The 12,500-nt window shown below is 43.8% G+C and overlaps 2 protein-coding genes across 2 annotated transcripts in view; one reads left to right on the top strand and one right to left on the bottom strand.

Annotated features, from left to right (window-relative positions):
• LOC310966292 (intermembrane lipid transfer protein VPS13C-like) overlaps positions 1-6,411 on the bottom strand; it is a gene marked incomplete at both ends in the record, with an annotated part of 33,397 nt that extends 26,986 nt beyond the window's left edge. Inside the window, 2 exons of the mRNA XM_083940874.1 lie at positions 3,886-4,086; positions 6,126-6,411. Coding sequence (XP_083797000.1) covers positions 3,886-4,086; positions 6,126-6,411 — 487 coding nt within the window. The remainder of the gene's footprint in view (positions 1-3,885; positions 4,087-6,125) is intronic.
• Positions 6,412-10,822: 4,411 nt separating this feature from the next.
• The window catches only part of agrp (agouti related neuropeptide), a gene marked incomplete at both ends in the record, with an annotated part of 2,076 nt that continues 398 nt past the window's right edge, over positions 10,823-12,500 (top strand). Inside the window, one exon of the mRNA XM_083940875.1 lies at positions 10,823-10,955. Within this exon, the coding sequence (XP_083797001.1) occupies positions 10,823-10,955 (133 nt within the window). The remainder of the gene's footprint in view (positions 10,956-12,500) is intronic.

Raw genomic sequence — 12,500 nt, forward strand, 5'->3', positions numbered from 1 at the left:
CCTCAACACTCTCAACCTCAACACGCTCAACCTCAACACTCAACCTCAACACTCTCAACCTCAACACTCTCAACCTCAACACGCTCAACCTCAACACTCTCAACCTCAACACACTCAACCTCAACACTCAACCTCAACACGCTCAACCTCAACACTCAACCTCAACACTCTCAACCTCAACACTCTCAACCTCAACACTCTCAACCTCAACACGCTCAACCTCAACACTCAACCTCAACACGCTCAACCTCAACACGCTCAACCTCAACACGCTCAACCTCAACACGCTCAACCTCAACACGCTCAACCTCAACACTCTCAACCTCAACACGCTCAACCTCAACACGCTCAACCTCAACACTCTCAACCTCAACACTCTCAACCTCAACACTCTCAACCTCAACACTCTCAACACGCTCAACCTCAACACGCTCAACCTCAACCTCAACACTCTCAACCTCAACACGCTCAACCTCAACCTCAACACGCTCAACCTCAACACGCTCAACCTCAACACGCTCAACCTCAACCTCAACACGCTCAACCTCAACCTCAACACGCTCAACCTCAACACTCTCAACCTCAACCTCAACACGCTCAACCTCAACACGCTCAACCTCAACCTCAACACGCTCAACCTCAACACTCTCAACCTCAACCTCAACACGCTCAACCTCAACACGCTCAACCTCAACCTCAACACGCTCAACCTCAACACGCTCAACCTCAACACGCTCAACCTCAACACTCTCAACCTCAACCTCAACACTCTCAACCTCAACACGCTCAACCTCAACACTCTCAACCTCAACACGCTCAACCTCAACACTCTCAACCTCAACCTCAACACGCTCAACCTCAACACGCTCAAACTCAACCTCAACACGCTCAACCTCAACACTCTCAACCTCAACACGCTCAACCTCAACACACTCAACCTCAACACGCTCAACCTCAACACTCTCAACCTCAACACTCTCAACCTCAACACTCAACCTCAACACTCTCAACCTCAACCTCAACCTCAACACTCTCAACCTCAACACTCAACCTCAACACTCTCAACCTCAACACGCTCAACCTCAACACGCTCAACCTCGACACTCTCAACCTCAACACTCGACGCTCTCGACCTCAGAGAGAAACTTTCTTTCTAAATAAATCAGAATTAAAAAAACATAAACACAGATTTGTTTTCTCTGAGAGGTTCTGATGATGTGGGGAGGTTTGGGGCGCGTGGTGCTTTCATATCCCAGGTGTGTGTTCAGGTGTGTGTTCAGGTGTGTGTGTTCAGGTGTGTGTTCAGGTGTGTGTTCAGGTGTGTGTTCAGGTGTGTGTCTCAGGTGTGTGTCTCAGGTGTGTGTTCAGGTGTGTGTTCAGGTGTGTGTTCAGGTGTGTGTCTCAGGTGTGTGTTCAGGTGTGTGTTCAGGTGTGTGTTCAGGTGTGTGTCTCAGGTGTGTGTGTCTCAAGTGTGTGTTCAGGTGTGTGTCTCAGGTGTGTGTTCAGGTGTGTGTTCAGGTGTGTGTCTCAGGTGTGTGTTCAGGTGTGTGTTCAGGTGTGTTTTCAGGTGTGTGTCAGGTGTGTGTTCAGGTGTGTGTCTCAGGTGTGTGTCTCGTGTGTGTCTCAGGTGTGTGTCAGGTGTGTGTCTCAGATGTGTGTGTCTCGTGTGTGTCTCAGGTGTGTGTGTCTCAGGTGTGTGTCTCAGGTGTTTCAGGTATGTCAGGTGTGTGTCTCAGGTGTGTTTCAGGTGTTTCAGGTATGTCAGGTGTGTGTCTCAGGTGTGTGTCTCGTGTGTGTCTCAGGTGTGTGTTTCAGGTGTTTCAGGTGTTGCAGGTATGTCAGGTGTGTGTGTCGTGTGTGTCTCAGGTGTGTGTCTTGTGTGTGTCTCAGGTGTGTGTGTGTCAGGTGTGTGTGTCGGGTGTGTGTGTCGGGTGTGTGTGTCAGGTGTGTGTTTCAGGTGTTTCAGGTGTTGCAGGTATGTCAGGTGTGTGTCTCAGGTGTGTCTCAGGTGTGTGTCTCAGGTGTGTCTCAGGTGTGTGTCTTGTGTGTGTCTCAGGTGTGTGTCTCAGGTGTGTGTGTCTCAGGTGTGTGTGTCTCAGGTGTGTGTGTCTCGTGTGTGTGTCTCAGGTGTGTCTCAGGTGTGTGTGTCGGGTGTGTTTCAGGTGTTTCAGGTGTGTGTCTCAGGTGTGTGTGTCTCAGGTGTGTGTGTCTCAGGTGTGTGTTTCAGGTGTTGCAGGTGTGTCAGGTGTGAGTCATGTGACCTGGAATGAGGAAGTGTAATAAACGCTGCGTCACGTTCAGGAATTCAGTCAAACTGAAGCAGGAACTTCTGTGTTTCTGTGAAACTTTGGAGTTTTAAATACAACATCACCCTAACCCTGACCCCTGACCCTGACCCTGACCCCTGACCCTGACCCCTGACCCTGACCCTGACCCCTGACCCTGACCCCTGACTCTCACCCTGACCCTCACCCCTCACCCTGACCCCTCGCCGTCACCCCTGACCCTCACCCCTCACCCTGACTCTCACCCTGACCCTCACCCCTGACCCTGAACCTGACCCTCACCCCTGACCCTCACCCTGACCCTGAACCTCACCCCTGACCCTCACCCCTGACCCTCACCCTGACTCTGACCCTGAACCTCACCCCTGACCCTCACCCCTGACCCTCACCCTGACTCTGACCCTGAACCTCACCCTGACCCTTCACCCCTAACCCCTCACCATCACCCCTCACACTAACCCTGACCCTGACCCCTGACCCTCACCCTGACCCTCACCCCTCACACCCTCACCCTGACCCCTCACCCTGACCCTGAACCTGACCCTCACCCCTGACCCTCACCCTGACCCTCACCCCTGACCCTGAACCTGACCCCTGACCCTCACCCTGACCCCTCACCCTGACCCTCACCCCTGACCCTGAACCTGACCCCTGACCCTCACCCCTCACCCTGACTCTCACCCCTGACCCTGAACCTGACCCTCACCCCTGACCCTCACCCTGACCCTGAACCTCACCCCTGACCCTTCACCCCTAACCCCTCACCATCACCCCTCACACTAACCCTGACCCTGACCCTGAACCTCACCCTGACCCTTCACCCCTAACCCCTCACCATCACCCCTCACACTAACCCCTCACCTTGACCCTCACCCCTAACCCCTCACCATCACCCCTCACACTAACCCCTCACCTTGACCCTGACCCTCACCGCGCTGTTTACTTCACCGTTGCTGTTTTATTGTGTGTGCATCATGTGATGTTATATTATATTATATTATATTTCATTACTCTTCACATGATCTGATGATGAGGTAATGAAGGACCCACCGGTCCTGGAGCAGCTGCAGCCGCGTGTGTTCACCCGGTCACAGCCGCTCTGTGACGGGAGCTGACGGCACCAGACCCCGGAACCTGCTCATTTACCGTGAATCACGCGGAACAACAGTTTATTTATGTGTTCTTTAATATTTCACACGTGTGTCTACTCTCTGTCGGTGTGGAGCCCGAACATGTGTGTGTGTGAGCCCGAACATGCGTGTGTGTGAAGCCCAAACACGTGCGTGTGTGAGCCCCGGCAGCCCCCGGCAGCCCCGGCAGCCCCCGGCAGCCCCGGCAGCCCCGGCAGCCCCCGGCGCTTCCGCCTCCGGTCCCGCGGCACCAGGGCCGAGATCAGGCGCCTCTCGGCCGCGGAGCTGCGGCTGAAGTTCCCCTGAAATCAGAGACTAGAGCCGCCCGCGGAGCTGCATCCGCGCCGAAGCTCAGAGAAGACCCCGCTGGGCAGTGTCACAGGTTCGAGCCCCTGACAGCGCCCGTCTGTGTGTGTTTACACGGGGCTGAGTGTAAAAAGCGGCGGTTCGCGGGCGGAGTCTGGCCTCACCTCCCCAGATCCCGATCTTCAGCTGGGACTTGTCCAGGTTCTCCACGTAGCTCCCGATGAACCTGTTCAGCAGGTCGCTGACCACGGACTCGAACACCATGGTGCACACCCGGACTGGACCCGGACTGGACCCGGACCTGGACCTGGACCTGGACCCGGACTGGACCTGAATCTGGACCTGAATCTGGACCTGCTGACTGTCTGTGTGACAGTCTGAACACTTCCGGGTTGATGAGTCTGATCGATTATTTCTGTCTGTGTGTTTTTACAGCGAGGGAGCGAAGAGAGCATCGATCACAGGAGGAGGAGGGGGCGGTACCACACGTTTATTTATTTATTTATTTATTTTTAATTGTTTTTATATCATATTAATATACTATTTAATCTTATTTAATCTTATATTATATTATATTATATTATTTAATCTTATATTATATTATATTATATTATATTATTTAATCTTATATTATATTATATTATATCATATTATATTATATTATATTATATTATATTATATTATATTATATTATATTATATCATATTATATTATATTATATTATATTATATTATATTATATTATTTAATATTATATTATATTATATTATATTATTTTATATTATATTATATTATTTAATATTATATTATATTATATTATTTTATTTTATATTATATTATATTATATTATATTATTTAATATTATATTATATTATATTATATCATATTATATTATATTATATTATATTATATTATATTATATTATATTATATTATATTATATTATTTAATATTATATTATATTATATTATATTATTTTATATTATATTATATTATTTAATATTATATTATATTATATTATTTTATTTTATATTATATTATATTATATTATTTAATATTATATTATATTATATTATATCATATTATATTATATTATATTATATTATATTATATTATATTATTTAATATTATATTATATTATATCATATTATATTATATTATATTATTTAATATTATATTATATTATATTATATCATATTATATTATATTATATTATATTATATTATATTATATTATATTATATTATTTAATATTATATTATATTATATTATATTATTTTATATTATATTATATTATTTAATATTATATTATATTATATTATTTTATTTTATATTATATTATATTATATTATTTAATATTATATTATATTATATTATATCATATTATATTATATTATATTATATTATATTATATTATATTATTTAATATTATATTATATTATTTAATATTATATTATATTATATTATATTATTTTATATTATATTATTTAATATTATATTATATTATTTAATATTATATTATATTATATTATATTATTTTATATTATATTATTTTATATTATATTATATTATATTATATTATATTATTTAATATTATATTATATTATTTAATATTATATTATATTATATTATATTATTTTATATTATATTATTTAATATTATATTCTATTATTTAATATTATATTATATTATATTATATTATTTTATATTATATTATTTTATATTATATTATATTATATTATATTATATTATTTAATATTATATTATATTATTTAATATTATATTATATTATATTATATTATTTTATATTATATTATTTAATATTATATTATATTATATTATATCATATTATATTATATTATATTATATTATATTATATTATATTATTTAATATTATATTATATTATTTAATATTATATTATATTATATTATATTATTTTATATTATATTATTTTATATTATATTATATTATATTATCTAACATCAGATCTGTTGTATAGGAGGACGAGTACTTTCACACTGAAGGCACCAAGGGGCGGCAGCAGCTCAGTCCATAGGTGACTTGGCTGGGAACCGTAAGGTCGCTGGTTCAAGTCCCTGTGTGGACCATGAATGGAGCGTGGACTGGTGGCTGGAGAGGTGCCAGTTCATCTCCTGGGCACTGCCGAGGTGCTGCTGAGCAAGGCACCGAACCCCCAACTGCTCGGGGCGCTGGTCACTGGTAGCCCCCTCACTCTGACATTTCTCCTTAATTGCATGTATAGGTCCTGTGTGTGTGTGTGTGTGTGTGTGTGTGTGTGTGTGTGTGTGTGTGTGTGTGTAACATGATTAATAATAACAGTGAAAAAATTCAATTTCCCCGTGCGGGATAAATAAAGTAATTCTTCTTCTTCTTCTTCAAAGGGACTCTGTGGAAGAGTGATGGCGTCCTTCGGGTGTGCTCGCCCTCCAGAGGGTTCAGCAGTGAGACCCGGCTCTGAGGTGGCGAGGCGGCCATGGTGTTGGCTTCCAACGGGACGACGGGGGGGGAGCACCTGGTTGTGCCGCAGGTGTGACGGCCTGGGCGAGGCTGGTCCTGCATCCCACCAACATGTGCCGCAGTGTTGCCGGACTTGGACAAAGGGGGCGCGGGGGTCTCTCCCAAACCACTGGCTCAGGTTTGCAGGAGAGGGCGATGCATCAGAGGCGGCCATGACGGTGAAGCTCCAGCAGAACCTTCCAGATCTTCCTCCTCTGTCTTATATGATATAATCTTTTATTTTCTTATTAAATGATTTTATAATATTTAATATAAATGAGAATAACGAGGCTAATGAGGCGTGAGTGTTGTGACCGGGCTGGGTTTCACGGTAACAGCTGAGCGGAGACAGGAAGTGTGTGTCAGCTGCTGTTGTTGTTGTTGTTGTTGTTGTTGTTGATCAGGACATGTTTGATTGGACTGATTCCTGCTGATGGACGGTAATGAGCGCTGAGTGCAGCAGTGATGTCATCAGCGTGTCACAGTTCAGAGAATCGGCGCCATGTTGGCCGCGGCCGCCGCCGAGGACGATGAAGCGTTTAAGAGCAGCTGATGGACGATAATGAAGAAGCCGCTCAAGTGATGTTCTGCAATCAGACAGCGTAACAACAGGAAGTACACACAACACACACAACACACAACACACACACAACACACACACACACACACACGACACACAACACACAACACACACACAAGTGCTACATACACACAACACACACACAAGTGCTACACACACACACAACACACACAACACACAACACACACACAAGTGCTACACACAGACAACACACAACACACACACAAGTGCTACATACACACAACACACACACACACGACACACAACACACAACACACACACACACAACACAAAACACACAACACACACACAAGTGCTACACACACACACAACACACACAACACACAACACACACACAAGTGCTACACACAGACAACACACAACACACACACAAGTGCTACACACACACAACACACACAACACACAACACACACCAGCGCTACATACACACAACACACACACACACACAACACACACCGGCCCAGCTCCACATACGTCCACATCTTTCCTTCCTTTGTTTTGATCCTGTCCTCCATCTTTGTTTGATTCTGTCCTCCATCTTTGTTTGATTCTGTCCTCCATCTTTGTTTTGATCCTGTCCTCCATCTTTGTTTTGATTCTGTCCTCCATCTTTGTTTTGATTCTGTCCTCCATCTTTGTTTGATTCTGTCCTCCATCTTTGTTTTGATTCTGTCCTCCATCTTTGTTTGATTCTGTCCTCCATCTTTGTTTGATTCTGTCCTCCATCTTTGTTTTGATTCTGTCCTCCATCTTTGTTTGATTCTGTCCTCCATCTTTGTTTGATTCTGTCCTCCATCTTTGTTTTGATTCTGTCCTCCATCTTTGTTTGATCCTGTCCTCCATCTTTGTTTGATTCTGTCCTCCATCTTTGTTTGATTCTGTCCTCCATCTTTGTTTTGATTCTGTCCTCCATCTTTGTTTGATCCTGTCCTCCATCTTTGTTTGATTCTGTCCTCCATCTTTGTTTTGATTCTGTCCTCCATCTTTGTTTTGATCCTGTCCTCCATCTTTGTTCTGATTCTGTCCTCCATCTTTGTTTGATCCTGTCCTCCATCTTTGTTCTGATTCTGTCCTCCATCTTTGTTTTGATTCTGTCCTCCATCTTTGTTTGATTCTGTCCTCCATCTTTGTTTTGATCCTGTCCTCCATCTTTGTTTGATTCTGTCCTCCATCTTTGTTTGATTCTGTCCTCCATCTTTGTTTGATTCTGTCCTCCATCTTTGTTTGATCCTGTCCTCCATCTTTGTTTGATCCTGTCCTCCATCTTTGTTTGATTCTGTCCTCCATCTTTGTTTGATCCTGTCCTCCATCTTTGTTTGATTCTGTCCTCCATATTTGTTTGATTCTGTCCTCCATCTTTGTTTGATTCTGTCCTCCATCTTTGTTTGATCCTGTCCTCCATCTTTGTTTGATTCTGTCCTCCATCTTTGTTTTGATCCTGTCCTCCATCTTTGTTTTGATCCTGTCCTCCATCTTTGTTTGTATCTGTCCTCCATCTTTGTTTTGATTCTGTCCTCCATCTTTGTTTGATCCTGTCCTCCATCTTTGTTTGATTCTGTCCTCCATCTTTGTTTGATCCTGTCCTCCATCTTTGTTTTGATTCTGTCCTCCATCTTTGTTTGATTCTGTCCTCCATCTTTGTTTGATCCTGTCCTCCATCTTTGTTTGATCCTGTCCTCCATCTTTGTTTGATTCTGTCCTCCATCTTTGTTTTGATCCTGTCCTCCATCTTTGTTTGTATCTGTCCTCCATCTTTGTTTTGATTCTGTCCTCCATCTTTGTTTGATCCTGTCCTCCATCTTTGTTTGATTCTGTCCTCCATCTTTGTTTGATCCTGTCCTCCATCTTTGTTTTGATTCTGTCCTCCATCTTTGTTTGATTCTGTCCTCCATCTTTGTTTTGATTCTGACTTCATCTTTGTTTGATTCTGTCCTCCATCTTTGTTTGATTCTGTCCTCCATCTTTGTTTGATTCTGTCCTCCATCTTTGTTTTGATTCTGTCCTCCATCTTTGTTTGATTCTGTCCTCCATCTTTGTTTTGATTCTGTCCTCCATCTTTGTGTGATCCTGTCCTCCATCTTTGTTTTGATCCTGTCCTCCATCTTTGTTTAGATTCTGTCCTCCATCTTTGTTTGATCCTGTCCTCCATCTTTGTTTTGATCCTGTCCTCCATCTTTGTTTGATCCTGTCCTCCATCTTTGTTTGATTCTGTCCTCCATCTTTGTTTGATTCTGTCCTCCATCTTTGTTTGATCCTGTCCTCCATCTTTGTTTTGATTCTGTCCTCCATCTTTGTTTGATCCTGTCCTCCATCTTTGTTTGGATCCTGTCCTCCATCTTTGTTTGATTCTGTCCTCCATCTTTGTTTGATCCTGTCCTCCATCTTTGTTTGATTCTGTTCTCCATCTTTGTTTGATTCTGTCCTCCATCTTTGTTTGATTCTGTCCTCCATCTTTGTTTGATTCTGTCCTCCATCTTTGTTTGATGTAAAATTAATAATATAATAAAATCTGAATCAAAGCTTCAGTTTTTTATCAACACACTGAAAATGTCAGTTATTGTTTTTGAATTTGTAATAAAAGGTAAACGTGAAAATCTGACCTGTAATTATTATCTACAGAATAAATATAATATTTACAATAATATACAGAATATATGTATCTTATATACATGACAGGTGACATCATCTCCCAACACACACACACACTCACTCACTCACACACACTCACACACTCACTCACTCACACACACACACACACACACACACACACACACACACACACACACACACACACACACACACACACACACTCACTCACTCACTCACACACTCACTCACTCACTCACTCACTCACTCACTCACTCACTCACTCACTCACTCACTCACTCACTCACTCACTCACTCACTCACACACTCACACACACACACACACACACACACACACACTCACACACACACACACACACACACTGCCCCCCCCCCCCCATCAGCTGATCCTTTAAATGTCCGTCGTCCTCGGAGACGAACGCACATCAAAGAGTGGCAGCGACAGGTGAGTCACCTCCGTTTACTCCAGTTTCTCTTTACACAAATATCATTTATAATATTAATGTCAGTTATTGTTTCATATTCATTCAAAAGTCATTTTAACTTTGTTTTTAATCTCAGTTACTGTTTAACTGTGTAATTATTATAATTTATTCTTCTCTTTGTTGACTCCATTTAAAGGTTTCATTCACATTTGAGTTAAAACATCAGATATTCTGTTTTATCAAACCACAGTTTCTATAATTTATGTAACTTTTACTTTAATAAATACAGACAAAGATGTTTTTACCTTTTAAACTCCGGATGTTTCCACGTTTACTGTTAAAAGTACATCAAATATATTTTATATATTAATAAAAAACTAATGTGAGGATCTTTGATGAACGTTTATTTTCTGTAAAGTAAAAGTGATGATTTTATTTTCCTGTGATGAACGTGAGAACGGTTCGATTCCTGTCAGGCTGTTGGAGCCGCTGAGGATTCTGGGAGTTGTGGTCTTCTGTGACGCAGGCAGCTGAGGATTCTGGGAGTTGTGGTCTTCTGTGACGCAGGCAGCTGAGGATTCTGGGAGTCGTGGTCTTCTTCTGTGACGCAGGCAGCCGAGGATTCTGGGAGTTGTGGTCTTCTGTGACGCAGGCAGCCGAGGATTCTGGGAGTTGTGGTCTTCTGTGACGCAGGCAGCCGAGGATTCTGGGAGTTGTGGTCTTCTGTGACGCAGGCAGCCGAGGATTCTGGGAGTTGTGGTCTTCTTCTGTGACGCAGGCAGCCGAGGATTCTGGGAGTCGTGGTCTTCTGTGACGCAGGCAGCCGAGGATTCTGGGAGTTGTGGTCTTCTTCTGTGACGCAGGCAGCCGAGGATTCTGGGAGTTGTGGTCTTCTTCTGTGACGCAGGCAGCTGAGGATTCTGGGAGTTGTGGTCTTCTTCTGTGGTGGCAGGATGTTTGTGTTGCTCTGCTGGTTTTCCTTCAGTCTGCTGCGTCTCTCTTCTTCTCTGGTTCATGGAAACATCCAGCTGGACGACGGGCCGCCCACCGGCCGCCGCGCCGACACGCCGTACCTGTCTGACCTCGGTAAGAACCAGCCGTCCAATCAGAGAGCTCCCTGTCCAATCAGAGAGCTCACTGTCCAATCAGAGAGCTCCCTGACCAATCAGAGAGCTCACTGTCCAATCAGAGAGCTCCCTGTCCAATCAGAGAGCTCACTGTCCAATCAGAGAGCTCACTGTCCAATCAGAGCGCTCACTGTCCAATCAGAGAGCTCACTGTCCAATCAGAGCTCCCTGTCCAATCAGAGAGCTCACTGTCCAATCAGAGAGCTCACTGTCCAATCAGAGCGCTCACTGTCCAATCAGAGAGCTCACTGTCCAATCAGAGCTCCCTGACCAATCAGAGAGCTCCCTATCCAATCAGAGAGCTCCCTGTCCAATCAGAGAGCTCACTATCCAATCAGAGAGCTCCCTGTCCAATCAGAGAGCTCACTATCCAATCAGAGAGCTCACTGTCCAATCAGAGAGCTCACTGTCCAATCAGAGAGCTCACTGACCAATCAGAGAGCTCACTGACCAATCAGAGAGCTCCCTGACCAATCAGAGAGCTCACTGTCCAATCAGAGCTCCCTGTCCAATCAGAGAGCTCACTGTCCAATCAGAGCTCCCTGTCCAATCAGAGCGCTCACTGTCCAATCAGAGAGCTCACTGTCCAATCAGAGAGCCCCCTGTCCAATCAGAGCGCTCACTGTCCAATCAGAGAGCTCACTGTCCAATCAGAGAGCTCCCTGTCCAATCAGAGAGCTCACTGTCCAATCAGAGCGCTCACTGTCCAATCAGAGCGCTCACTGTCCAATCAGAGAGCTCCCTGTCCAATCAGAGAGCTCCCTGTCCAATCAGAGAGCTCACTGACCAATCAGAGAGCTCACTGTCCAATCAGAGAGCTCCCTGTCCAATCAGAGCTCCCTGTCCAATCAGAGCGCTCACTGTCCAATCAGAGAGCTCACTATCCAATCAGAGAGCTCACTGTCCAATCAGAGAGCCCCCTGTCCAATCAGAGAGCTCACTATCCAATCAGAGAGCTCCCTGTCCAATCAGAGAGCTCACTGTCCAATCAGAGAGCTCACTGTCCAATCAGAGCGCTCACTGTCCAATCAGAGAGCTCCCTGTCCAATCAGAGAGCTCCCTGACCAATCAGAGAGCTCACTGTCCAATCAGAGAGCTCACTGTCCAATCAGAGAGCCCCCTGTCCAATCAGAGAGCTCACTATCCAATCAGAGAGCTCACTGTCCAATCAGAGCGCTCCCTGTCCAATCAGAGAGCTCACTGTCCAATCAGAGCGCTCACTGTCCAATCAGAGCGCTCACTGTCCAATCAGAGAGCTCCCTGTCCAATCAGAGAGCTCCCTGTCCAATCAGAGAGCTCACTGACCAATCAGAGAGCTCACTGTCCAATCAGAGAGCTCACTGACCAATCAGTGAGCTCCCTGACCAATCAGAGAGCTCACTGTCCAATCAGAGCTTACTGTCCAATCAGAGAGCTCACTGTCCAATCAGAGAGCTCACTGTCCAATCAGAGAGCTCACGGTCCAATCAGAGAGCTCCCTGTCCAATCAGAGAGTGCGATGGAC

This window comes from Echiichthys vipera (assembly GCF_963691815.1).
Source record: "Echiichthys vipera genome assembly, contig: SCAFFOLD_88, whole genome shotgun sequence".
Classification (NCBI taxonomy): domain Eukaryota; kingdom Metazoa; phylum Chordata; class Actinopteri; order Perciformes; family Trachinidae; genus Echiichthys; species Echiichthys vipera.